Here is a 27,193-nt window from a genome sequence, read left to right as displayed (position 1 = left end):
AAAAATCCTGATTATAAATTCCTGGATTCTTTGTTTCCATTATGTCATTCACAGCTGAAGTGAACCTATGATGAACATTACAGACCAAACTCATCTTTTTAAATAGGACAACTTGCCGAGTCAGTGACTGAGAAATATGTTTCTGCCCCACTGTGTATTACAGATGGGTTTGCACAAACTAACATGTGGGAAGAGGAAAGTTAAGAGCAGGGGTGGGCAATTCCAGGCCTCGAGGGCCGGTGTGTCTGCATGATTTCCAGATAGTCTTGCCCTACTCATGGCTGATTACCTAGTTCAGGTGTGTCCAGCCAATAATCTTGCCCTACTCGTGGCTGATTACCTGGTTCAGGTGTGTCCAGCCAATCAGAACATGCCAGAGCAGGGTATGCTGGAAAACATGCAGGAATGCGGCCCTCAGTGCCCACCTCTGGTTAAGAGTAATGCCGATGCACAAATCCTCCATTTGTGTGGCCTTCCCAGGGTTACACAATCTGAGCCACCAAGGCAGCCATTCAAACCATGACGGTTTGACTGTGTCAGGAACAGAGAGCCCAAATGTCAGCCAGCTGCATCCCAAGAACCACACATAACAACATGAAGGCTTACAGAGAGAGAGGATACATTGTCGCAGCAGAAAACCTCTTTGAGAGATGAAAAAAGATGGTTTCTAGGCTGAGTACTTGCGCCATGTGAGAGCAGGTGTGTAATTCACTGCGGAAAACGGCATTATGACATCCCGCTGCCATCAAATAAAAAAGCTGTAGTATCTTTTCGGTAGTTGAAGTACTACGAGAAAACACTTTTCCTCAAGATAAAGGTTGCATACTTAAGATTAAGATTTAAGGTCTGATCGTCTTTTGATCTATTTTCGAAGTGTTCCCAGTGGTCTTTATATTATGATTGTGCCGTTTTTGGCCAAAATAAAAAAAAATGTGTCATTTTCTATGTTATAGTTTCCTATAGTAGTAATAGTTCATTAGAAATGTTGGCCCAGAGTAAGCCCGCCACCACTTCCCATCATCCATCTGTTTTCCGGTGCAACAAAAATGGTGAGCAATATCGGAACTATCCAGCCATTCAGTTTTGAGACAACTACCAGCTCGGATGAAGACCACAAAGACGTACATGGATCTATTTGTCTGCAAGTGGCTGCATCAGAATGGAGTGGAGGGTGCTTGTGACTCACCGATTTTAGCTACCACGTCACTGCTACAACCTTTTTCCAATTGCATTTTTTGTCTGCTCCCAATTCACAAAGATTTGAATTAAATATTGCTCAAATAAACAATTTTAAGCTTAATTTTCTTTATGTATGTCCTCCCTCGTGACAAAAATGCCTCAAGAACATGTTAAAAACATCAAAAACATTATTTTCTTTGGAGAGGGTATTTGGTAAAAGAATTTTATAAGCATTAGTCCTAAATTTGCCATGTTTAATTCTGGACCAAAGTGGCACAGCCACAAAGACATTAACAAAGACTTCATTCAGTTTCACAGTTTCACATTTCTGATTAAACTCCTCCTTTCTCTGCGGTGTTTGAAAGCTCAAAATCACAGGTGCGCTTTTGCACTATTTTCAGCCTTCAGATACTCGTGTGTGCTTATAACCTGTCACCAAGGCTTTGCATCGTTCTCTTTTCTGTTCGTATTTTGCCTTTCTTCTTCAGATGTCTCACGATTCCTATGCTCCTGCAGATTTCAGAGCCACAGTATGATGATAGATAGCTCTATCGGAGTTGCAGCAGCTTCTTGCCGTGTCGGTTTCTATCCTGCCTAAATCCTCCCTACCCCCACCACTACTCTTGTGGATCACCTAACCTACTCCAATCTAATCTTCGCGCCCCTTTTCTCAGGCAAGTGCGACTCCTGTCGTGTAGAACTCTCCTTCTTTTAGGCTCAACACTTTCACATATAAGGTATTAGCTGTTTGCATTCTCTCAAATTACAGATCAATAGTAACATTTTCTCTATATTGTCTGGGTTTTTACGGACTAATATCATCTTTAGATGAACAGAAAGTTGTAAAACAAATGTTTAAATCTGCTTAGAAATCCTAACAAACACACAAAATACTCTTTTTGAGTATTTTTAACTACCTCCTTTAAAATACTGACACTTGAAAACTGTATTTTAGATTTCATTGATGTGTTTGTATCCATTAAATCACAGATTAGATTGAATTCACACACAAGTACAAGGATAGGAACACTATACTGTAGTAAAATATATCACACTTGTTTTTTTTCTACAGGTGTAACCTGAGCTCTCCACATCTTTGCCTTTTAATGGTGGTGCTCCTCAAGGGTCTGGTCTATACCCTTGTATATTCTTCTTTGTGTTAGGAAATTCAGTCAATTTTTATGCTGATGAGACACAGACATGTATCTGCGATTAAATACCAATGGCCATACCAATATGACACCCATTTGGATGCTTGGATGACAAAGATTTAATAAGCCAAATAATAATTTAAAATGGTTTTTATTACTTTTAAAGGCAACAAAAAGTTATAATCTAGTTTTTTTTTTTTTTTTTAATAAAAAGTATTATTTTGAAAGGTAGATAGATACCATGGCCTTAAAAAGCCCGGAAGAGAATAATGGTCAACTCTAATTTTTAACTCTTATTCAATTTTGGATTTATATGGAAGAAGGGCAGTTTTATCTTTGGAGAGTACATTCTACACTTTAGCTGGATTGCAATGGACTCTCGTTCATTTTAGAATTATTTTGGGGATTTACGGTTTGATTTGAAATCTCTTCTGCTTATTTCTGACATAGTCTACATTTAGACAGCCCTTTGGCTTTGGAAGTTCAGAGACAAGCTCCAAACTGTCCTTACTTGTAATAAAATGAAAAACATAAAGAAAAAGGCCTGTTCTGTTCTCCTCTTTGGGTGAAACTATAAGGCTTACACCATATAAAAGGTTTCCAACTTTTTTCCAATTTTATTTACATGTTTTAAAACCTTTTTATTTAATTTTTTTAATCCTACAATATCATTTTTTTCTCATTTATATTTACTTATGTTCCAATTTATTGAAATGATTTTTTTATTAATTTCCAACTTGTAAACTTGAGAATCCCTTTGGTTCTTATTATTGTCTTTTTTTTTTGGGGGGGGGGGGGGGGGGTGAACAGCAGCTCTGAAGATTATGGGAGATATTTTTTCAGCAAAGTTAAATACGATGAACTTAAATACATGCAAATAACTTTTAAAATGACATTTTATATTTTCCCCCCACAAAAAGTAAGTAAAAAAAAAGCTGGATTTGATTGTCACAGCGTTTTGGAAGAGTGTTTATAAAAATCGATTAATCCACTTAAAAAACACAACAATAATTCCTCAAACGCACGGATTAATTCTCCTATACAGCAGTTTATTGAATTTCTTTAGGCCAAAAATACTTTTCCTGCTAGTTCTTTATGTAAGAATCTTTTATTATGTATTTGAAAGTTCCACCTTTATTCAGCCTAACTTTCTAATTAACTAAAAACTGACTTTGATTACTAAATACATGTGATTTTTGATGGAAAAGTTGACAATAGGCGATGCATTAATAGACTAAATGAGTATGTATATTAAATCATGGACCTGAAATCAAATCACATCTTTTTACTGCCAATGATGCCCATCGGAACTCCATTTATCACTATTTGATGCAGAAGCTTGAAGAAACCAAGTTCCCATTCAAATGCAGAGTTACATTCTTACCTTTTTTATTACATCAGATTGTGTATCAATTCCTTTGGTTAGTTTTAGATTCTTAGGGTGGAAAAAAAGAAAGATGAAATCTGCTCTAATCATAGGACAAATATTAAAATCATTATTAAAAAAAAAGGTTTTTGTAATAAAAAATGTATTAAACCCTAATTCTGTATGTGCATCCCTGGGGGGTTTTCTTTAGATAGTTTAATGAGAATATGTGTGAGCAAAAGAAGAAGAGTGAGTGAAAGAGTGAATGACTGAGTGAGAAAGAGGGAAAGAAGCTCCTATTTATAGCAGCTTCTCCAAGACAGAAAGCACACAGAGCTGTGATGGCCTCAGCTGCCTGAGGCAGAAAGGGGGTATTGTGAGGCTTGTCTCTGTGCATGTGTGTCGGTGTGTGTGTGTTTGAGTGTGAGTTTAAGGGGGAGGAGAGATCAGGGGGAGGGATGCACCAGTAGGAAAAGAGCAGCATTTCTGACAGAATTAACAAATGAGCCATTGTGGGCTAATTGACACGCTGCAGATATAATGAAATAGGACCAGTGTATTGTTCATTTGGCCCTGATATCCTTGGCACACACTGCTGCGAGTAAAAAAAACAAAAAGAGTGACCGTTTGAGCTGTCATGAACCATTCCAGATTCAATTAGACTCAATTTGAAACAGTAAAAAGGGAGCATCGTTGCACAAATCAATTTGACTTATTTTTTTACGACTTTAGAGCATTTGTCTGCTTCTGAGAAGCCTTCCAGCAAAGAAAGCATTTCTATAAATACTTTCCCCCTGTGTTCCTTTGCTTTGGGAGAGCGTCCACAGACTGTAAGTGTTGTAAAGCCACAAATGTCGCGTCTAGTGCAGTCAACCTTTTTTTTTTCTGAGCCCACTGCTGTCGTTTTGATTAGGGGTTATGTCAGCCAGTTACACCCAGGGACTTGGCTGCTGTCATGGGAAAACAAACACTACAATTTTCCACAGTTCAGGTTTTTTTTTTTCTTTTGGACTCCCATGTTTACAAAGAGCCTTACCAGTTTCTGGAAGAGGTCCCCGACTCGCTGGTGGTGGCTCCACTGCTGGACGCGGGGCAAAAGTGCGTCGTAGAAGTCCTTGTGGATCTCGTACAGCTCAGGCACTTTGAAGAAGATGGTTTCTATCTGGGCCACAGTGAGAACAGGTTGGGACGTCGTAGCAGCGGCCTTCAGAGGCTTCATAGGCTAAAACAAAACATAAAGATGATGTTTATTTAAAAACATGAATTAATTTAAGATTTTAGTCATGCTCTGGTTAAAGTTTATCAGACTTCAGCCCTTGGAACCTTTTGGATAGAACTGAGTTTAACTGGAATAGACTGAAATGCAGTTTTTAATTGTCATCACATGTTTTTGCAACCAGTTCTAAATTATTGTTAAAGCCAGAACTTTGCAAGTTTTTGGTGTATAGCTCTTAATCTTTGCAGATACTTTTCACAGAAATAAAACAATATACTAAGTTATGTGTTATTAAGTTCTCTTACCAGCAGCAAAGCCTCCAGGTGACTGAGGTATGTTTCTTCTGTAGCCAGGATTCCAGACAGGACCCACTTCCTCATCTCCAACCCTTTTTCCAAGTCACACTCGGTCTGCAAAACACATACAAACAGATGCTAAAGCAGGGGTTTGCCACCTTTAATGCTTAAAGGGTCTACAGTATATCATGCAAAATCAACGTTTTTGAGCTTTCAAGTGTATTAAAGTGTTAATTCCTCACTATAAGCATCCCCAAAGCTGGATTTTGATCCATTCAAGCACGTCTGAGTATTCCTCTATAAATCTGTACTCTGAGCACCAGCCTCTCCCAATCCACAAAAAACGAGTGGGTCCTCACATTGTGACATAAATAAGTGAGAACAGCCCCTTCCAGGAAGAGTCTGCACTGTCAGCACCGCTGCCAGGTTAACACAGAACCTTTTCCTTTAAAATGCATAATATGCATATCCATCTTTGCAAAAGTTGTTGTTTTTATGGGAGAATCACAGACACGCTGCTGAGGCCGACTCTAAGACGACGTCATGAAATGCATGGCACCCACTAGGAGCGAAAGCTGGTGCCTCAGAGATCGAGGCATCTTACTTCCGGGTATGAAAAGAGCTCACGAAAAAAATTAATATTTCATTTTAAAAAAAGTTAACATTTTATTATACATGTGGCAATACACTGAACAAAAATATAAACACAAGACTTTTGTTATTGCTCCCATTTTTCATGGTATTAACTCAAAGATGTGAAACATTTTCCACATGCACAAAATAACCAGTTCTCTGAAATATTGTTCACAAATCTGTGATAGTGAGCACTTCTCCTTTGCCAAGACAATCCATCCCACCTCACAGGTGTGCCATATCAAGATGCTGATTAGACAGCATGATTATTGCACAGGTGTGCCTTAGACTGGACTAAATATGGCACACCTGTGAGGTGGGATAGATTGTCTTGGCAAAGGAGAAGTGCTCACTATCACAGATTTAGACAGATTTGTGAACAATATTTCAGAGAACTGGTTATTTTGTGTATGTGGAAAATGTTTCACATCTTTGAGTTCATACCATAAAAAATGAGAGCAATAACAAAAGTGTTGCGTTTATATTTTTGTTCCGTGTAGTTTACTCTGAAAAGCTTGATATAGGCCCTTTAAAATAGCCTTTAGAGATTGTTTCTTTCTTAGCAAAACTCAGCAAGAGCTGCAAAGCATGCTTTGACCTCGCTGTCTCCTAGGTCAAGGGATGTAAAAATGTGGCGTTTTTAGTGTTGCAAAACATGTTCTCAATTGTCACATAACAGTGCAACAATACAATCAACACACACGTGATGAAAAAAATGGGTCTGACCCATAAACTTACAGCCACTGATGTGCTTGATACAGATTTCACAGGAATATTTATGCTCAAAAAATTATGAAACACTGGTATTTTTTACAATTAACTAAATCCTTTTTATGTGATGACTTTATGTGAACAAATCTAATATTTGGTGTCTCATATATTATCTTCGGAAGCTCATTTTAGTACAGGTGAGCAGAAAGTCTAAGTTTCTTGACTCTAACAGGGTCGGACAGTGTTTTGAAGCACAGGTTCCCTCCTCTATATCAAAATTGATGCTTTTACTGTATTATTTTATCTCAATATGTCCTTTTTCTTTCTTAGAAAAACAGGTAATAAAATATAGACCCTAACTTTCCTACAAATGTAAAATCTTGCAAAAAAAGTATCGAAAAGTACTTTTAAAAAAAGCTTAAAACTCTTTATTTGTGTGATTTATGCTTCGAAGAGTTGAATACAGGCCTGCCGTGTTCAGGAGCTAATCTGTGGCAGTAACTGAGCATGTGTAATATATACAAGTTCTAAAAATCTGGTAAAACAACAAGCAAACGTGTCTGTCAGAAAATAACAATAAACCAATAAAATAAAAATGAAACATCAGAAAGGAGGTAGCTTTTACATTCGGCCACATTTCACTGAGCAAGCATAGGAGACACATTAAGTGTGAATTTCTCCTTCAAAAACCAAGATGACTCCCCAAGGAGGAATCTGCATCTCCAGACATATCTTTTATTTATCGCCGTGGCAACTAATGAGCGTGTCTCTGGGTTCCTGCTGAAGTGTGGTTTGCATAAAAAACACAGACTACTATTTTCCACTTCCTCTGGGTATTTTGTGTTTATATAGGTGTTCATCAGCAGAATGTAGCTAACATTTGACCAAACTGAAACCCCATGAGGGATTCATCTTTTGGGCTACTGGACCAACCATGTGTATGGTAAAAAATTAGCTATCAGGAGAGAAAATGAACACTTTATAGTGCACCCATGAGGCTGAGGTCATTATTGAGTGAAAGACACTATAACATGTTTTTTTATCTCCGCAGCTGTCTCGCGGACTGAAGGAGGCTGTGATCAGTGGCTGCCATCTCTGTTCTCTTCACAGCAGAGAAGAGTCAGCTTCAGAAAAGGACTAGAGAGCCACTGTTGAAAATTAAATTGGCATCAACACACATAGTGACCCGTTGCAATATCCATAAAAAGACAACAAGAAACAAATTCTGCATCAGTTCTTACAATTAACAGGATGATGATGATACATTTTTTCATTTATTTATTTGTTCCTTTCATGAAAATTGATGTCCAAATGTTTACATATTTGTCTCACATATTGAACATTTTCATGATTAGAAGGGAGCAGAATTGAAGAATACAATTCTTTTTTAGGCTAACTCTATTTTAATGAAAGTTATTGACAGTCGATCTGGCTCTTTTGGGGATTTGTAGATGGTTATTTATATTAATGCTTTGGATTATATTAATTAAAAACCAAAAGAAGCTCCTATCAGTTGAACACATGAACAATTGCATTTGCTCAGGAGATTCCGTCTATAAACTCAAAGTGATTGATCTTCTACAACAAATGTGTCCTTTTCAATGTTAAGCTGAACAGAAGGAAACTGGAAAACATACTTTATATTTCATACACACATTTCTGAGACCCCTATCTCATTAGAATGATAAAACCTTACTTCAAAAATACATTGTATACAACTTGCTCCATGATTTCTGCCCTGTAGTTCATCGTCATTCCACTGGGGGCAGTAGAGGTGCTTTCCCTGCTCATTTAAAAAGTTTGGCTAATTTTCAAAACTTTATGGTGGGAACACATCATTTATTGTTATTCAGTTTTTTAAATGACTACTTGCTGTATTGAAAGAACGCAAATTTAGTTGATAAGTAATTCTTTATAAACAGTTACACCTAAATATTTGTGGATCAAATTTGAGACAGTGGGTAATTATATGGGCGTGGTTTAACAAACTTGATAAGATAAAATGGTCAATTTTTTGTCACAAGGACATATTGAAAGAGACATTTAATGTCCTGTTTTTTTATACATATATTGGAAAATAATATCTTTTTTATTGGTTAGCCACATCTCCTCTATTAGGATTAGTATAGACATATTTTAATATGGAAAAAGAATCCCCTCATAGGGGCTCTCAAGACCAGCAGTTAAAGATAAATCAAACAAAAGAGTAAGGATCAGCCTTCGCTAGTGCATCTATCAACACTTTTCTTTAATAGTTCATCACTGCAGAGTTAAAAAAAGGCAGGTAATGTTTAAAAACTTGTTTATATTCATAAACGTACATAATACGTTTGGAAGAATAAAGAGTTTGTTTAATTGCACTTTCCTCTTTTTTTATCATGTGTTTTTTTTCAAATGAAAAAAATCTGCACACATTTTATATGACTGATCTGTATGTGCTATGTTGATTTCTGAAATAGTCATGTCTATTTTTACATAATAATGAAGTAATTCATCTTTGTCATGTGATGTATTGATACTTAAGGATTCGTTGTTCTGTCTGATAAATTATGAACCAGATCATGATAAATCATGTAATAAAAACGGTTACAGTAGAACAGTAACCATTTTTATTAAATGATTTATCATGTAATAAAATGGTTACAGTAGAACGGGGGGGGGGGGGGGGGGTTATATAAGTTTGCTTCCTTCCACTCCCTTTTAAGCAATCTTTGATTTAATGTCATATTATCTTATGTTTGATACGTCTTTGTATGAATGTATAACTCCTGATTGTATTGTTTTGTGCATTATTTTTGCATTTGTTTGCTTGAAATTAACCATTTCAAATTTTTTATTTTGAAATGAAAGTTTCAAAATTTTAAAAATAAATAAATAATTTTTTCTTTTTAAAGTAAAAAAAAAATGTAATATTCTGATGCGGAAACACCAAATGTCCGGGGGGTTTGTAAAGTGAATGGATATGGCAAAGTGCCTTTATCCATATGTGTAAATGAAATGGGCTTCAAAGGTCAAAGGTTGGATAAGGTCAGGAGACTGGCAGATCCAGGTCGTCGATCAGATTGACAGGTCGGCACTCGCCGGTTCAGGAAGTGAGTGAAGGGTGATGGAGGGGGCAAAGACTCAGGCACCTTCGTGAACATTGATGCAATTACTTCCTCAGGGACATATTAGATGGAGGCCAATAAAAAAAAGGAATAAAATAGATTCAAGGTTTCTCCCTTTGACTCCATCCTGTTTGTTGCCCTGGGGTGGGGGGTGGGGGTGCATAAATGCATTCAGTCGGTGATAATCTTTGAGTAACACCAGGTGTCACAGATCACTGGTTTTTCTTCAGACCCAAGAAAGGGGGAAAGGAGGCGGAGGAAGAGGAGGGAGGATGCTGATGTGGTGCTGGATTTACGGGGTACTTCTGCTTAATACCCTTGGGGGGGTAGTCACTTTAGTGGATGACTGCTTCTTATGAAAGGAGACAAATTCATCTCTTTAATTTTAAGAACACAAATCCTTTCAGTATCGACAGAGCAGCGTTGCTGCAGGAATAGATTAACACACTTTTGGGTCTGCAGTCGGGTCAAAATGAAGTCAACTTGGCAAAATAAGTGACCAGAGAGGATTTCCAGCCACAGACAGTCTGGATGGCTTTTTTGTGCCTCCTCCCAGAAGGAGGAGAGTTTGGCAGCAATGGCGGATTTTGGAGCGCACTTTTCCTAATCTATCAGGAGACCGGGAGATGGCACACTGACCGACTTGGAGGACTCCAGAGACCCGGAGGAGAGCGTGTCCCTGCTGCTGCGACTCTTGGAGCTGAGGTGGGGAGAGGAGGAAGGCGAGTCGTCGATGAACGGCAGGATGTCGTGGTGCCTCCGCTGCTCTTCTGCTCGGTCTGCATCGTAGCCGTATGGTGGAGGGGTGCTGGTGTAATGACCATCTGCAATGGAAGGAAAACCCAACTTCAGTAACTATTTTAGGTTTTTGAAAAAGTAAAACTAATTTGAGGGCTGCCAAAATATTCCATCAATTCAGTTTTAGTTAAGCACAATAAATCCAATTTTTTTTTCAAAATGGCAACTTCTCTTTTAGTTTCATCTCCATAGCAACCACTTAAGTTTTTGGTCACAGAGGGCTGACAAACAGGTCGATGTTATTTTTACAAGAATTGGCAAAAGTACTTTGGCAACAAGTCATGTATTCAATTTGAGCAATATTTGGGTAAAAAAATATGCGAGCAACGGGGAAATGCCACTTTTAAGAGCTTGCCAAGCTAACATCGTTTCAAATTTACAAATTTAAAAATTTTTTAACAACATTTTTCCCAATTAGCTTTCAAATGTTGCTTGATGAGTTATGAGGTGATAGATTGAGATCCCTGGGAGTTTAAATTTGTAGCTGCTACTAAAAGTGATTTATTTTTTATTCAAGATGGCAGCCGCCTTCTGAGGTCAAAGGTCAGCTAAACCTTGGTAGTAGAATAAAGCTGGTGGCGTGAAGATCACTCGAAATCATTTATTTTCCCCCATATTGTGCAAAATGGTAAGAATCCTTTGACAATAGTTTGTAATAACTTTTCCTTTTTTACATGCGTTTTGGAGAATGTAGCTGGGGCGGAAATTTCCATAAAAAGGCGCAGTAAACAGAATAACTGCACAAACATCATAGTCTTTGCAGTCCAGGACTGCTGCGGGGCATACAAATAAATTCTTACTTAAATAACTCACAAAATAACTTCTTTTTACCAGAAAGATCCAAGAAAAAAAAAAGAAAATGATAGATTTGATCAAGTTTTACTGCATCTTTTATGCAAAGATTGACTCAGCTCATTGATGTTTAAACCCAACTCAATGTAGTATAGAAAATAAAACATTTTAACATCACAAATTATCTAAACTCTAAAAGCCAATAAACCTTCCAGTTGAATCTCAATGTCAATACAGCAGTTAACAAAATCTTAGATGCTATTTTTAATGCTGACATCAAGAAAAGGTTTGGCCTGCAGTTCACAGAGAATCTCTTTTGGTAATGAGGCTCTCTGCGTGGCACGCTGTTAAGGAAAAGACGTGCATCACATTCCCTGATTGGCTTCTTGCTCTCGGAAGGTTGCCAAGTCTTGCAGAGTTAATTTCTAACACTAATTAATGCAGCTCAAGAAAGTGGGGCACCTCAAATTAATACATTTCTCCAAAAACAAAAAAAAAAAAATGTCTCAAAGAGGGAACAGAACAAAAGACTTTCAAACTGGAAGTTCAAATTAGTTGAATGCAAAGTTTAGCATCTCAGGAGAAATTTCCCATCGACCTCCCAGTGCTATCACCATCACCAATCAGCTCTCGCAGCTTCTGCCCTTTGTAAAGGGAGAAGAAGAGCACCAAAACAAACAAAAAAAAACGGACCAGTCCATGAATGACGTGTTTTACCGTTAAATTCAACAAGGGGGGTAGCTGTGCAGGAATGTGGTGATCCCGGAATATCCCAGGAGGATCGCCGTGTTCTACAGTCAACAGAGCTGCCCTGTTTTCCAGCCAGAAGCGTTGACTCAGACTATAAACCCAAACCAGGATCACCCAGAGGCACACAAGCTGTTCTTCCTATCACATCATTCCTGAGCAACATTATTTACCATCCATCCTCTATCCATCTTTTTCTAAAGTATTACAAGTATGAAAAATGTAATAGAGTGTTAACTGTTTCCAAGTGAACTTTAATCAGCCCACAACACGATCTGCATAACCCTTTCCTTTTTGGGAGTGTGTGCTTCCCACTGCATCCAGGAAAACCAGCAGAGGCTTCCAGGACAAAATGCACCAATACATTCCCTGCCTTAAAGCCATATCCAGGGTGTGGATGTTGAAATGCCCCCTCTGGAAAAAAACTGAATTTCTTCCTTCTATGTTGTTGTTTATTCATGCAATGAGGAATCTCAAGCTGGTGTTTAGTAGTAATCACTCCTCTAGCGAAATTTTTTTTTTTTTTTTACCATTTTAACAATAGTAACAATCTTTTCTGAATTATAGCTCCTTTTTGTTTTTTTTAAGCTAAGTCCCATGAGAAAGGTGCACATGCAGAAGTGGGTGTTACACAAACTGGCACACACACAGCCCGGGGGCCAAGCAAACTGGACGAATGAAGTGATTTTCTCCTCTGTAAAGGCAGCACAATAAACATGCTTTCAACTGTCATCATGCATAAAATCCATGTAAGCAGATCGCCAAACAGGGATGTGTTAAATGCCACAGTAAAGAACTCCTCTTTTATCTGTATCTAAAACATTTCAAAAGGATATAATGTGATGTTACAGGACAGCACCTCATTCAGCTGATATGTTAAGATCAGCTAATAGGCTTCCCTAAACTCCAATCTTGGCAAATAATTACTTGTAATGGATTCTTGCATTAGTGAAGGATAATCAAATCCAATGATTTCTAGCTCTGGTAAGTGGTCATGAGAGCATGGCCATCAAAACATCAAGCCTCTGATATGGATGAAGTCTGACAGATTCAGTAAAATATCAATTTATTTTACAATTTTCCATTTAAATACAATTTTTATGGTTGCAGAAAAACAATTTTAACAATTAAACTGACCAAAAGTGGAACTTTCATTGAAAAAAAGTGAATTTGTAAAGTTATATTTAGCATAAAAAAGCCTTTTTTGTCTTAAAAAACACAAAGTTTCTTTGAAGATAAATGTATCTAATCTATAATTTATGTTACATTTTCTACATGAAGAATGTTCAAAAAAATTTTAGATCCAGCCTTGATTAGAAGTCATTTTTACCATTTTTCTTCCCTGTTTTTTGATTCCTTGTCATTGTGGTGGGCATGTGAGGGGGGCACACAGTCAGCTGACTGCTGTATCTCTAACCACATCCACCCACACACACGAGTTCAGATGGAAAATGTCACAGGAAGCGCCCCTGCATACAGAGAAGAGCAACAGCCAATTGGCTGATGGAGCCGTGAAACCCACACACACATTGTCCTGTAAAATGTTTACATGGAAACTGGGTCTGGGAAGTGGACCGCTTGCTTTCCAGGAGCAGGTGGAAAAAGAAACATACCCACACTGTGAATATGTGGGGTGCGTTTGCTGTACCAACACGTGGGACTTTCCAGAACTATTTTGCAGGCAGGGGTAAAGGTGACAGGGTTTTAGGGTTAGGGTTTTAGGGCCTTTTCTATAAGTCACATCTGGCAGAGTTTTCTTATGTTTTTACATCCTTCGAGAGTTTTCTGATGTTCTGGTGTCACATTTTTGAGAGATAAAACTGAAGAAATCTGGTTATCCTGGATACTATTTAAAGGAGGACACTTACTTTGCACCAAAAGTATAAACAAAAATGACTTCATAGGTCTTTTTTTTTTAAAGACCCACTCAGATGAAGAAGGTGTTTTGGGTGATTTGAACATGTTCTTGTTTCATTGTTTTCATAATGTAGGAAAAATATAAACAATATCAAGCTCAAAATTGAATGTCTGTGCATTTCTTAATTAAAATGGTTGTAAATCAGGAGTGGAGAGAAAAATGAAGTTGGAAGTGTGACATAGCAAGCTGCAAGCTTCCAGCACCGCTCCATTCCGATGCATCCACTTGCAGACAAATAGATCCGAGCTGGTAACTGAACAGCTGGATAGTTCCCATACTGCTCGCCATTTTTGTTGCATCGCTAATGTTAGGTTAGGGTTGTGAGGGAGTGTAAGCTAGCGGGAGAGCATGTAAACAAAGGAATGACGGGAAATGGGGTGGGCTTACAACAGTTCTTACAACAGTTCCGCCCAGAACTTAGAGGGGGAATTTCTAATGAACTACTGCCGCTCTGCAGAAACTAAGTTCAAGAAAACAAAACAGATTTTTTTTTTTTTTTTGGCTAAAAACTGCATCATCATCATTAAAAGACCACTGGGAATGCTGTTACAATAGCTCAAAAGAGGATCAGAGTGGGACATTGAATTAATAGGCATTGTTTGAATAGTTCGTGTGCTGGTGTGGCAAAAGTAAAAACTAGCCTGAACTATGACCGCTGTAATCTGGCCTTGAAAATATGAAAAAAACACCTCTGCAAACAAACTCCTTTTATATGTGCATGAAAAAACATGATGGAATAATAAAAATTGTACTCAAAAGACTTTTTACCCCAAACAAAAACATTGATCCTGGATCATTACTATAGTTTTATTATCAAATTGATCATGTTTTTGCTCCTTTTCTCATTATCCAACAATACAGCTCCTGGTTGCTCTGCCCTTGTGCTATTAGTCTTTTGAAAAATTGCTTTTACTCCCATTTTTAAACATGCTGTACATATTTTAAAAGCTTTCAGGAGTTTACCTGCTTCATGAACAAGGACAATCATTTCTGCTTAAAGTACCATTCCCACCATCTTTTGATCTAAAAACCTTTGTCAAATTCTAGGACATAGTTTCTGCAGAGCGACAGGAGGTCATTAGTAATCTGCCTCTTTGTTTTGGCTGGGACTGTCGACACAGAGAAATCTCCATTTCCCATCATCCCTTTATTTACACGCTCTGCCGCTAGCTTACAGCCCCTCACAACCCCAATTTAACATTACTGGAGCAACAAAAAGGGTGAGCTATGTAGGAACAACCCAGTCGTAAAATGATGTACATGTATATATTGGTGTGCAACTGGATGCATCGGAAGGGACTGGAGCAGAAGACTTGTGGCTTGTCATTGTAGGTTCAACGCCATATCAAATGCTTTTTCAAACTGCATTTCTTCATCTGCTCCTGTTTTACAGCGATTTGAATGAAGAAATACTCAGAAATGCAATTTTATGCTCAACTATCTTTAAAAATGTCCTCCATTATGGGAAGACACTATGTCCTCCAACATGTTACAAATGCCAAAAACACAATTTTCATTGGACCAGGTCTCTAAAGGCAACAACATTTTCCTAACTGCAACCCCCAAGAAAAGCTTTCCCCCCTCATCATGGTGGTCATAACCCCTTCCTGGCTCCTCACTCTAACTCTGCCATCAGAACGCTACCTAAAGCCATTTGCCAAAGTCACCAATCCAAACGCACCTCAAAGCCCCACCCAACACCACAGGATCCTGATGCGGTGCCACGGCGGCAGCCACAGTTTTTCTTTCCTAATCCAGCTCTTTGATTATGGGCTTTAATGGTCTAGCCCCAACCTCCCCACCCCAGATCTGATTCATATACAAGCTGCAAATCGACGCTTTAGAAGCACTAAGCTTAACTATGAGGGCAGGTCTGGATACAGCTGATAAATATGTTGAACCTAAACTGCAATATTTATTTGAGTCTAATCTACATGGTGCATAAAAAAAAGCAGAGTATAGATTTTAAAAAAAGACATCTCTACCAGTGGTTCTATCTTTAAAAAAAAATCCAATTTAAAAATAATTAGACACAAAAGAGGAGGCTGGTGTGCCAATAAAAGTAGCAACTGTGAAAATGAAAGCGAAGCCTCAACCACAATAAAGCGAGAGGGGACAGACACGCTGTCAAATGAGCTTGAGCACAGTGTCCTGTAATGCTCCAGATGAAGGCGAAGTCACTTAATGGCACTTGCTTTAACAAATGTCATTAGAAGACAGAAACAATACCTTACGATGCACTTTTTTTTATTCTGAAGGGAATAAAGGCACTAAAGATGTTTTCAGCTCCGTAAAAGATGGAAAAAGTTGCATTTGTCAACGAAAGGGAATTTGGTTGGAAATCTAAAGGTATTTTTTGACTAGGAAGCAAAACACTGCCTAAAAAGATTCATTCCTGTGGGATAAAATGTCTATTTTTGCCCCAAAACTATGCTTAAAATTCCTCATTTATTTCTTTATAAAACTCAATATTTAGCAAGATGAAGTGTTTCTGCCGCTGAATTCCTGGAGTCCCGCCTCCTGATATTAATAGACTTGGGCTGGGAAATCGTAATAAACCAATTTGTTTCCTGAAGGTAATCTCCTCGCCTCGGCTCCTATAATCTCAGTAGAAATGAACAACAACAGCTGGCTGAGGTTCTAACAGTGAGATGCTGCTCTAGCAAAAAACTAAAAAAAAACCTAACAGCGCCCCCTGCAGTGATCAGATTATCCCTTTGTTTCAAACTGAAGCGATTAAAAAGGAAGAACAAAAGAAGTATTCACAACAGAAAACAGCCTCCGTTGAGATCACACCACAGAAAAAAGTGGAATATTAATGTTATGCATATCTCCTAAACTATTTAAATAGTACTTCTCTGCCTCAAAACACACACAAATGCGTACAATACTCCTAAAATGGAATAATGGAAAAGTGGCTCTATTTGTGTGACATGACAAAGAAATTGGGAGTAATAGAAAGAAACTGTCAGAATGCAGGTTTTACTAAAGACTAGAATTAGGAGCAACACATGAAGTCATTTGTGAAGTTCCTAAATTAAATCACGTCAAACCAATTACTCAGAGAGGGTATTTGATGCCGTTTCTCTAAAATACTTGTGTGGTGATTGTCACATGATCGCTATAAAAGTATGGGAAAACAGGAGTTTCTTTGTAAATTATTTAAAGATTTAAATAGCTTCTTAGTACTTATTGCACTTGTGAAATCCAATCAAATCATTGCAATATGCAAAATTTGTAACGTACTACATTTGATTTTTAAATAGTTTATGACTTTCAAAAGTTACAGGTCAGAATATTATCTTTTATTCAAAAAAAGCATTTTCTTTTTTCCTCCTCTTTTGGGTGCTGGCAGATCTACCATGCGCAGTGCGTTTCTTTAAGCCCGGGACAAACTGTTTAAAGTCAAGCAGCAGTGGAAATCAGCATATCTGCTTATTCAAAACACAATATACTCCCAGACTGCAATGCTACTACAATACAGCCATTCAGCAACATGATAAATGGAAAACTGAAAGAAAGTATTACTATTTGTTGTTTTTAATCAATAGTAAAGCAACCAAGCCAAAACAAATGACATTATGAAAGCAGAAATGCCTTCAAATCTAGATGAATAGGACCATAAAATACACAAAGACATGTCATTGGACTATAAAACATCCCATTAGATCAGAGCATAATTGAATTGTGGAGCAGAAAAGCATTTTAGGAACAGCAATGACATTTTAAAAAGCAATATCCAATCAAATTTAGATCAAAATGTGCAAATCCAAGAGGGAAACATTCATCCAGATACAAAACCTGCATGACCTTGTACAGGGTCACAAGGGTTTCTGATGCTACGTGCACACCGGGCATGCGTGGTGCATTCTAGAATGTGCTGAACATGGGTTTTTGAATCTGCTTTAGGCATATGCTGTTCACGCAGATCTGTTGCTACTCAGTACTAGCGCTAGGACTAGTGTTCTCACAGTCAGACGAGTCTTGGTGCGAAATGTCAAAGCGCTGCAAGTCTTGCGAATCTTGCTCTAGGCTTTTTCTTTCTCAGCTCTATTCGGATATATGAAAACCTCGGTGTCGTATAATTCCAGCAGAGCACAAAACAGAATAATTCATTTCTTCTTCACAATCGTTTGTCAAATGGTTGGCACTTCCGTGTTTTGAAAAGGACGCTACCCAACCGTCAATCCGAGTAGCTGATTGGTGAAAGTTCAACTCCTTTAACTTTTGACGCGCGTACAATGGTTGTGCTTTTTGTATGTAGAGCCCAAAAACGGACTTTAGAAGTTGTGTATCGATGTGTGAATAGGGGACACACATATACATGTGTTTAAAAACGGACTTTTCATTTAAAATTTGTCCCTTGAATGCAAGTTTCCAAGCCCGGTACGCATGTAGCATGAACCTTGTTCTCACCACCACAGGGCAGAGGCACTTGGAGGTCACCAGTCCATCACAGGACCACACGCAGACAGACAAGCACTCACACTCCCTCCTGTGAGGGAAGCATGTCTTTCGACTGTGGGTGGAAGCCCAGAGTAAAGCCATGCCTGCATGGGGGGAATCTGAAAGGTCACAGCTGGAGTTCAAACTCCGGCCTTTCCACTGTGAGGCGACAGAAGACATCTGAAGCTCGACAGCTATCATAACAGCGAACAGCCATGCATCATAAACCCCGAGTTCATAGACCATCAAACACAGCATATGGATATACATGTTATGTTCTTATATTAACTCAACTTCGGCGCCAGTGTACAGATCTCTGATTTTGACTTCCCATCCCGTCGTTGCTTCCTTCCATCACATAGGCTCTTCTCAGTGGAGCTTCCTCCTGCTTTAGCCGACATACCCTCAGAAAAAACACATGCAAACCTTTGATTCTGTAAGCGTCTGTCATGTCTTCTCTGTCAACCGCTAAACTCATTAGGAAAGAGGCTCATTATTCAGAGCCCTGGAGCATTATCTGGGAAATAAGCATTTAAATTGCAGCAAAATCACAGACACTCTGATTAATAATACAGCGTGCTAAATTATTAGCTCCACTCAGGAATATGAATAGCTCTTATTACATACTCATTTTTTTTACCATTAAAGATGATAAAATGACGAGAAACTATGGATGATTGTTTTTTTAGGGTTTTAAACCAGCAAGCAGTACTTTCCATATGGATAGCTTGCACTAAATCTTATCTCTTGTAGGAAATGTTAAACTTCTTAATTTGATGCCCTGTCATTTCTTGAGTTCCCTTTGAAAGATTTAGCTTGCGATTTTTAGCGGAGCTGAATCGAAAGAGCAGACGACAGCCTTCTACCGTCTGATTCACTCTTTAATGCTCTTTGAGCACCACGGTGATTTGGGTGTGTTTCTGTGTGGGTGAAGAGCAAGCTCATTAATTCATCTACACACCGAAGCTGCCACTTTAATCTCCACGGTCCTCTGAAACACACTCTGCAGCCCATCACATGCAGTGTGTGGGTTTTGAATGATCTGATACGTCCAACAGAAAGGTTTTGGAGGTCTTTGTCTATGAATATGCTGATAAAGTTGGGATATGTGCAAGATTTCGTCAAGTAGAATCATAAAGGTGTCCTTTAACCACCAATGGGGGATCATGCTGACAGAAATCTCTGGAAACACCATCTGTAAATTCTTTAACGTATGCAAAAATACCAGCTCAGTAAACATTGTCACTGGTAAACAGTTCTTGATAGTCACATTAACTATTGATGCTTCCAAGGCAGGACATGGAACTGAAGAGAGAGCCAGGCATGTCGTGTTCACAATAGCCAAATCTACATGTTTTTTTGTTTGGTTTTTTTGTTAGTTGATTCCTAAGCTATGGATACACCAGGCATGTGACCCACGCTCAACAACTATTCTATACTATACTCCATACAACTATACTCTTGAACGCCAGTGTAGACCATGGTGTTCACACTGAACAAGCGGGCAGGGGCTTTTTCTTTTTCTTTATTTTACTATTTACTAGCGTACGTCCGCCATCTACAATTGGAAGACCCTTGGAACGAAACGTCAAAGTGGTGCAAATCTTTTAACAGGCTATTTTTTTCACAGCTGTATTCTGATATACAAAGGACTTGGAGACTTGGTGTCATATAATTCAGGCCAAACTGCAGATATTAATTTATCCTCCATGATCATTGATAAACTCCATTTTATGCACTAAAGGGCGCAACAGATAAGTTTTTTTTTTTTTTTTTTTAAACTTGGGGTATTTGTGACGAAAAAGTTTGTGGCCTCTATCAGATTCCAATAAATTCTTTTAAAAATGTATTTTGTGATCGTAAAATACTTAAGCTACCAATGCAAAACTTTTAAAATAAGAACATCTTTATTTTAAAAACAAGCTAAATCAGTATGTTTTATTAAGACGATGTTGATATCAACAATGCTGTATGTCGCTTCTATTTAAATTCAAGTTTTTGGCAAGTTAAAGTCACATTTTATGAGAAAATTCTTAACTCTTGATGGATTTACTATTAAAATCCCAGTATGGAACTTGGAGCCAAGATAACTAATCATCATTTAATTCAGTCTAGAGTTGAGTGAAATTCCTAATTGTCAGGAACCACAGAAAATTAAGTATTTCCTCATCTTTTAAAAACCACAAATAGGCCCATTGCGTCAAACAGAAAACATGAAAAATGATTTTATTCTGGTCCCATTTCTGATGCAAAAAATAAAATAACCCTTCATAACTGTGGCACTCTAAATCCACATTAGTACTTGATTTCAAACCGACAATAAGTCGTTTAGTCCTACCAACAGCGACAGCTGCTGGGAGTTTCTTGGAGTTTCTGGAACCTTAAATCTGTTGTTTTGGCTTTAAGCACATAATCCAAGTTTTATAATGAAAGATGAGCTTTTCTCCTCTTGTTTGCATCAATGTCATGGCACAAGTCCAAAGAGTCACACTGTTCTCCGAGAAGGAGCTGTCTGCCTCAAAGTTAAACAAGTGAACACATGTAAAACATCCTAAGGAACAGATGTGATTGAAATGTTTTGTACATATGTTTAGAATATAAATTATCTTTGATATACACTATATTACCAAAAATATTCGTTCACCCATCTAAATGATCAGAATCATGTCTCCTAATTACTTCGCCTTGCCACAGGTGGATACAATTTAAGCACTCAGGCATGCAGACTGTTTTTACAACATTTGTGAAAGAACGGGCCGCTCTCAGGAGCTCAGTGCATCCAAGCCACACATCACCAAGTGCAATGCAAAGCGTTGGATGCAGTGGTGTAAAGCACTCCGCCACTGGACTCTAGAGCAGTGGAGACGTGTTCTCTGGAATGATGAATCACGCCTTTCCATATGGCGTAATCCATCTGATGAACGAGTTTGGGTGTGGAGGTTGCCAGGAGGACGGTGCGATTCGGACTGAATTTTGCCAAATGTGAAATTTGGTGGAGGAGTAATTATGGTGTGGGGTTGTTTTTCAGGACTTGGGCTTGACCCCTTAGTTCCATAGGGAAAAATAAATGCAAAAGGTGGACCGACATCATATTGAACTCCATAGATTAAGAATGGTATGGCACTCCGGTTTATAAGTTAGTCAGGGCAGGTGAGCAAATACTTTTAGTAATATAGTGTATCTGCTTGAAATTGGCTCAGGACCACTCTGTATTAAATATTATCTTAGTATTTGTAAATTTCTACTAAATGTCTCCAATACCAACGTAATGCTTAAATTTGATATAATCCATGAGTTTAATTTTCTCTTTTTTATGCTTTAATGGATCAGCTTGAAGAGTATGTGAAAAATTCAGTTTCCTACTGGCAACAATTGCTGCCAAGTTCCCATTCCTAACCCATACAGTTCAATATGATGGATGTCATTCCAACTTTTGCAGCTATTACAGCTTCAACTCTTCTGGGAAGGCTGTCCACAAGGTTGAGGAGTGTGTTTATAGGAATTAAATAACCTGCATAATTTGGGAAAAATTGTTATATCTATATGTTAAGAAGGTCTAAGACGTAAACTACAGTTATTTTGGCAAATGTGGAAATAAACAGGTTAAAATATGTGAAAAGGAATTGTAAATTTTAGAAATTATAATGGGTCATCTTTGAAATAGGGGTTAGTTGTTAGTGTGTTCGAACACCAGCTGGGACCTTTCTGTGTGGAGTTTGCATGTTCTTCCCATGCATGCGTGGGTTCTGTCCTGGTACTCCGACCTTCTCCAACAGTCCAAAAACATGCCTTTTAAATTAATTAATTATGCCAAAATATCCCTAGGTGTGACTGTGTATGGATGTGTAAGTGTGTAGTCCTGCGACAGGCTGCCGACCTGCTTAGGGTGTAGCCCGCCTTCACTTAACGCTAGGTTAGGCTCTGGCAGCCCTGACACGGGTAAAATGGGTTAAGGAAATTGATGGATGGATGTTTAGATATTATATATAGATAGATATATATTTAACAAAACTGACGTCAATCAGAATATAAACTACAGTATAAGAACAAGGGTTTTGTGGAGCTACATTGAAACTGTTTATTAGACGTGAGGATATGAGAGCTGTAGGCAGGACTGACCTCCACTGTGTGTTTGGCCTCAGAAGACCTGAAGAAGCCTATAAAGGACGTACTCATCTATTTCTTTAACCCTTGTGCTATCCTAGGCACTTTAACATTGGGAGTTTGGTCATCTAGACCAGTGTTTTTCAACCTTTTTTGAGCCACGGCACACTTTAACTCTGACAAAAATCCCGCGGCACACCAGCATCCAAAAAAAAAAAAAAGCAGAAATTCATGGTCTGTATTGATCGACAGCGCCCCCCCCCCCCCCCCCCCCGCCCGCGAAATCTCACGTGAATTTTTGCGATAATTGTGGCAGAAACAGCAGGAAGTTGCGGCTCTTTTTTTCTAAGAGATGAACAGATGAAAAAAGAGATTTTTTTGTATTTTTGTTAGAACTGAGCGACTTTATCAGCAGAATTAAGAACAGGAAGTGAAGACTTTAACCACTTCTGATTGGTCAGACTGATGACATGTGATTAAGCCTTCAAGAATGATTAGTGGAGACAGTTAAAGGGGCGGGACTTTTCCTTACACAGTTATAGCTGCAGCTAAATCGCGGTACCGTGATTCTTATCAAAATGTCTTTAACAGAATTAAATAAACACAAAGAAAAAGTAATTTTAAGATCTTTTATATTCCTTACTCAGTGTTTTATCAGGGCCTGTTTGGATGAACAAAGACCTGATTTCCTGAAGATGGAAAATGTTTTTAGATCAGTGAATGAGGGCAATTTCTCCATGGCGCACTTGACCATCTCCCACGGCACACTAGTGTGCCGCGGCACACTGGTTGAAAAACACTGATCTAGACCCACTAGACCAGAGGTGGGCACTGAGGGCCGCAGTCCTGCATGTTTTCCAGCATGCCCTGCTCTGGCATGTTCTGATTGGCTGGACACACCTGAACCAGGTAATCAGCCATCAGTAGGGCAAGATTATTGGCTGGACACACCTGAACCAGGTAATCAGCCATCAGTAGGGCAAGAGTATCTGGAAATCATGCAGACACACCGGCCCTCGAGGCCTGGAATTGCCCACCCCTGCACTAGACAGTGCCCTGAACCTTTTTTCTTCAATGATTTGTGAACCTCACTGGTGTCCATTGATTACATGAAATCTTTCCACCTTTATCCACCTTTGTCATGGTAGGGAGAACACGTCTCTGTAAGGGTGGGGTCATCTAAGATAGCACAAGGGTTGCAAAAAAACATTGGGGTAGATAATTGAAAGTATTGCTAGAAACACATCAGCATATAAGGGTTTTTAGGATGTACATACTTCACAGTCCTTTCTGTTGATCGCTATGAAGATTTCAAGTTATGTACCTCATTTTGGTTGTAAGGTTTTCCATTTGGAGTTAGGTGACGTCCCCCCTAAAATCTATAAAGTGCTAGTTTGTCTCTCCAGTGAAAAAACAGAGTGAAGTCGTTGTCAATTAGCAGCACAGCTTATCCTCTTTCACACATGGGTGCAATAATATGATTCATGTGGAGGTAAACATTCAGTGAGAGTGTGTTTTGTCCATTATTTCATCTCTCATTAGACCAGATCACTCCCACTCCATTCCCCAGCGTCATATAATGAAAGTAATGCTACCCTACTTCAGTTGGTGCAGCTGAGACTGTCTCCAAGAAAGCAAGTCAGCTCTCAAACAGCTTTTCTATTTCTACTGAGGTTGAAAACTAAAACCTTTATTGAGCTACAAAAATGTCAAACTGTTGCTCAATGCCTAAATGGGTAAATGGTTTGATGGGAAGGGTAATTTTGGATGATAGAAAATTGAAGTGCAGAATGAAGTGCATACCCTTTGCACCAAGCAGGCACAAAATTAGTTTTTAAATATGGAGAATTAAACACTAATAATGGTCAAGTATCATACAAGACATCAAAAATAAATAAGTAAATAAAAACTTTAATCCAGCACTAATACCTTCTCTTGTCCCTTGGCAACCAGGTCAGAAATTACCTCTTATCATCAGCAAAGAGTTGAACGATCACAAAAGGCTTCAGCCTGACTAATTTGTGGTCAAACACAGACGGCAGCATAATTGCTGTTCAGGGCAATAAATTGCTGGAGCTGTTAGGGACATGGGTTAGCTAAATGGACCAAGGAGATTTACCAAAGGCTGTCTCTATGGTTGCCTGGGTTACCATAAACAACAGAAAGAGTATCCTTTTACTGATTAGATAAATGCTCAGGATATAAACATTAACTGCCTTATGTTCATTCTACCTGGTACATTTTTTGATGAATGTAGTTTTTCTTCTGTCACTGTTTGTCTTGATTGGCTAAAACATCAGATAATAATAAAAAAGTGATTCGTACGTCCTTGAGATCCAACCAGGTCCCCTTGATTATCAATGACTTCTTTACTATTATTAAAGCTTCAAGCCAAAGACAAAACATGCCGACTTCTCAACAGCTTTCAGGAGGATATTCACAGCCAGGCTGCATTCCACCATAAGGTTAGCTGTCAGCATCCATTCAATTCATTTATCAGTCAATCTGGTTGCCATGGAATTTCTGTAGCCAGTATCGGTTCTGCTCTAATCTTCTCCTCCCCCATTCTCTCCATTCCCCTTCTTTACACTGGCAACAAGCCAGTCTGACTGGCTGCTACTTTTAAGCATTCCAGCATCAATAACCCAAATGCTGCCATCACTAATTCCTACAATTACAGTACAACCTGCACATCGTTATGAAACACCCATAAACCCACAGGCAATTGCTAAAAAACAACAACATGCCATCAGACTTCCTATATTAGTGTGAACAAAAGCTTGCAACCACCAAATGAGGACAGTGAATAATTAGAAAGATGAAAGACACTCAACACAGACATTTCAATTATCTGTATTTCTCTGTCAGTCTGCAGTTGCAGTCTCTTGAAGGTCAGCTCTACACAGTGTAACAATGGGCTCCAGTCAGAGCCTGCATACAGCGTATGTCTATGGCTGTTCGTCTCTTTTGTCTGTACTTTAAGGTTGAGAGCGATGTCAGCCAGGCCATAGTTTTAAGTGACAGTGACAAGCATTTCCTTCTGTTCTTTCTGACATAACTGGATTTCTTTGTGGATATTAACGGAATCCTGTGACATCAAGATCAGACAACAGCGAGAAACATTTGTAGTCTTTCTGCCAATGCATTGGGATATGATGAGTAGGCGCGTTTGACCAAAGCAACCCCCTTTCAATCCCACACTCCCACATCCTCGTAGGTATTTACAGGCTGATCCAGGGCCCCGTCGCCTTGGCAACAAAGAGATGGGAAACTCTGAGTAGTCCTATTTACACAAACACATGCACTGCCTCCATCCACAGATGAATGAAGGCTTGCTGTTATCATCATGAATCAGTGTCCGGTTGTCATACTAGCGGAAGACACCTTGTAAAGCACTACAAACGGAAAACTGTAAAAACAGCATTTGCATGTTGTGTTTTTAGCTAGACAAAATGTGTTTAAGCAACAAATGGTTACCTGGTTTTCCAATACTTTGCTGACACTTTAAGGATCAGAATCTAAATGTTCAACTGAAAATGAAAGACACTGTTTTCAAAAAGGCTAATTTGTCCTGTACACTTTGACAAAAAGATAAAAGCTTACGCTAATAACTGTATAGAAAACAGAGAAAAACCAAACCAAGAGAAAAAGATAGAAAAGGAACACAGAACAACATTATCCTGTTCTTTTGTGGCCTGCTTCTGTCTGTGAATCAGTGACAAATCCTCAATGGTCGGTTTCTTGAATGCAGCCAGTCCTGTAAATGGAAAGCTGCCAAAAGGGTAAAGCTGATTGATAGACCAGTAACTGGATCATTAGTTAGGCTTTCATAAAGCACTGCAGGACAGGGATTACAACATGGGACCACTTTAGTCTTAGTGGCATCTGTATGGGGTTGACTCAATCAGGTGCTGTAGGTTTTTGGGTTGTCTCAGTCCGTGGAGGCTCGTAGAGATAAGGGTGCATCTTTAAACAAGCACAAGTGTGTTTTGTGTGGCTGGGCGATTAATCTATTGAATCGATTACCGGTAATTAGAATTTGTTGTTTCAGATGACTTATTTTTGGAAGAATCGAGATTGTATTTTCCCAGCTCTCTGCTTTCTTGTGGTTCCGTTGTTCGTATAAAGTCTGTCCGCCAGTCTCTCGTAGAGCGCAGATGTGAAAACAGCAGCAAGCAAAGACCAGCTACTTCCGCAAGACTATGAAAAAAAACCAATAGTGCACACGCCGTGAGAAGCACCTCCCCACCCCCCCGGAATTTCTGCTAGTTGCATCCGTGTAGTTTTAGTTTAAACTGATGAAGCAGCGAAGCGTGACGATTTTTAACAGGATCCAGAAGGAACTGTTGGACTTACAAAAGCAACAGAAAGTTAAATAAAAAAGTGTTGATTTGGAGACAGCAGTGTTGTTACACACTGATGCTACAATGCTAAATGGTACGATGCTATCATGCCATGTTAACGAGCTGTTTCGTGTGTCGCCTACATGTGATCACGGACCGGTTTAAAGTCAGACTATATTTTAACCGAGCAGATTAATGCAACAAAATTAATTCATAAAACATTTATAAAAACTGTATTTAATAAAAAATAATAAGAGCCGCTTTGTATGGAACTTTGAAACATCCCAGAGCTGGCGTGAGCTGAAAAAAAGCCCCCCTCGTGAGAGCGCTGCATTTTTACTGTCAATAGCAAGAATCCAATACATGCTCAGCTTTTTTAGACCGTT

The 27,193-nt window shown here is 38.7% G+C and overlaps 1 protein-coding gene across 1 annotated transcript in view; it reads right to left on the bottom strand.

The window, feature by feature from the left end:
- Window positions 1-27,193, bottom strand: part of bcr (BCR activator of RhoGEF and GTPase) — an 85,167-nt gene that overhangs the window by 24,888 nt on the left and 33,086 nt on the right. The window contains exons 2-4 of the mRNA XM_023960573.2: window positions 10,299-10,483; window positions 5,218-5,322; window positions 4,733-4,918 (exon numbers count right to left, since the gene is read on the bottom strand). Of these exons, the coding sequence (XP_023816341.1) occupies window positions 4,733-4,918; window positions 5,218-5,322; window positions 10,299-10,483 (476 nt within the window). The remainder of the gene's footprint in view (window positions 1-4,732; window positions 4,919-5,217; window positions 5,323-10,298; window positions 10,484-27,193) is intronic.

The sequence above is a fragment of the Oryzias latipes genome, chromosome 12 (assembly GCF_053564925.1).
Source record: "Oryzias latipes strain Hd-rR chromosome 12, Olatipes_Hd-rR_3.1".
Taxonomy (NCBI): Eukaryota; Metazoa; Chordata; class Actinopteri; order Beloniformes; family Adrianichthyidae; genus Oryzias; species Oryzias latipes.
Note: the sequence above shows the minus strand (reverse complement) of the source record. Positions and strands in the feature narration are given on the sequence as shown.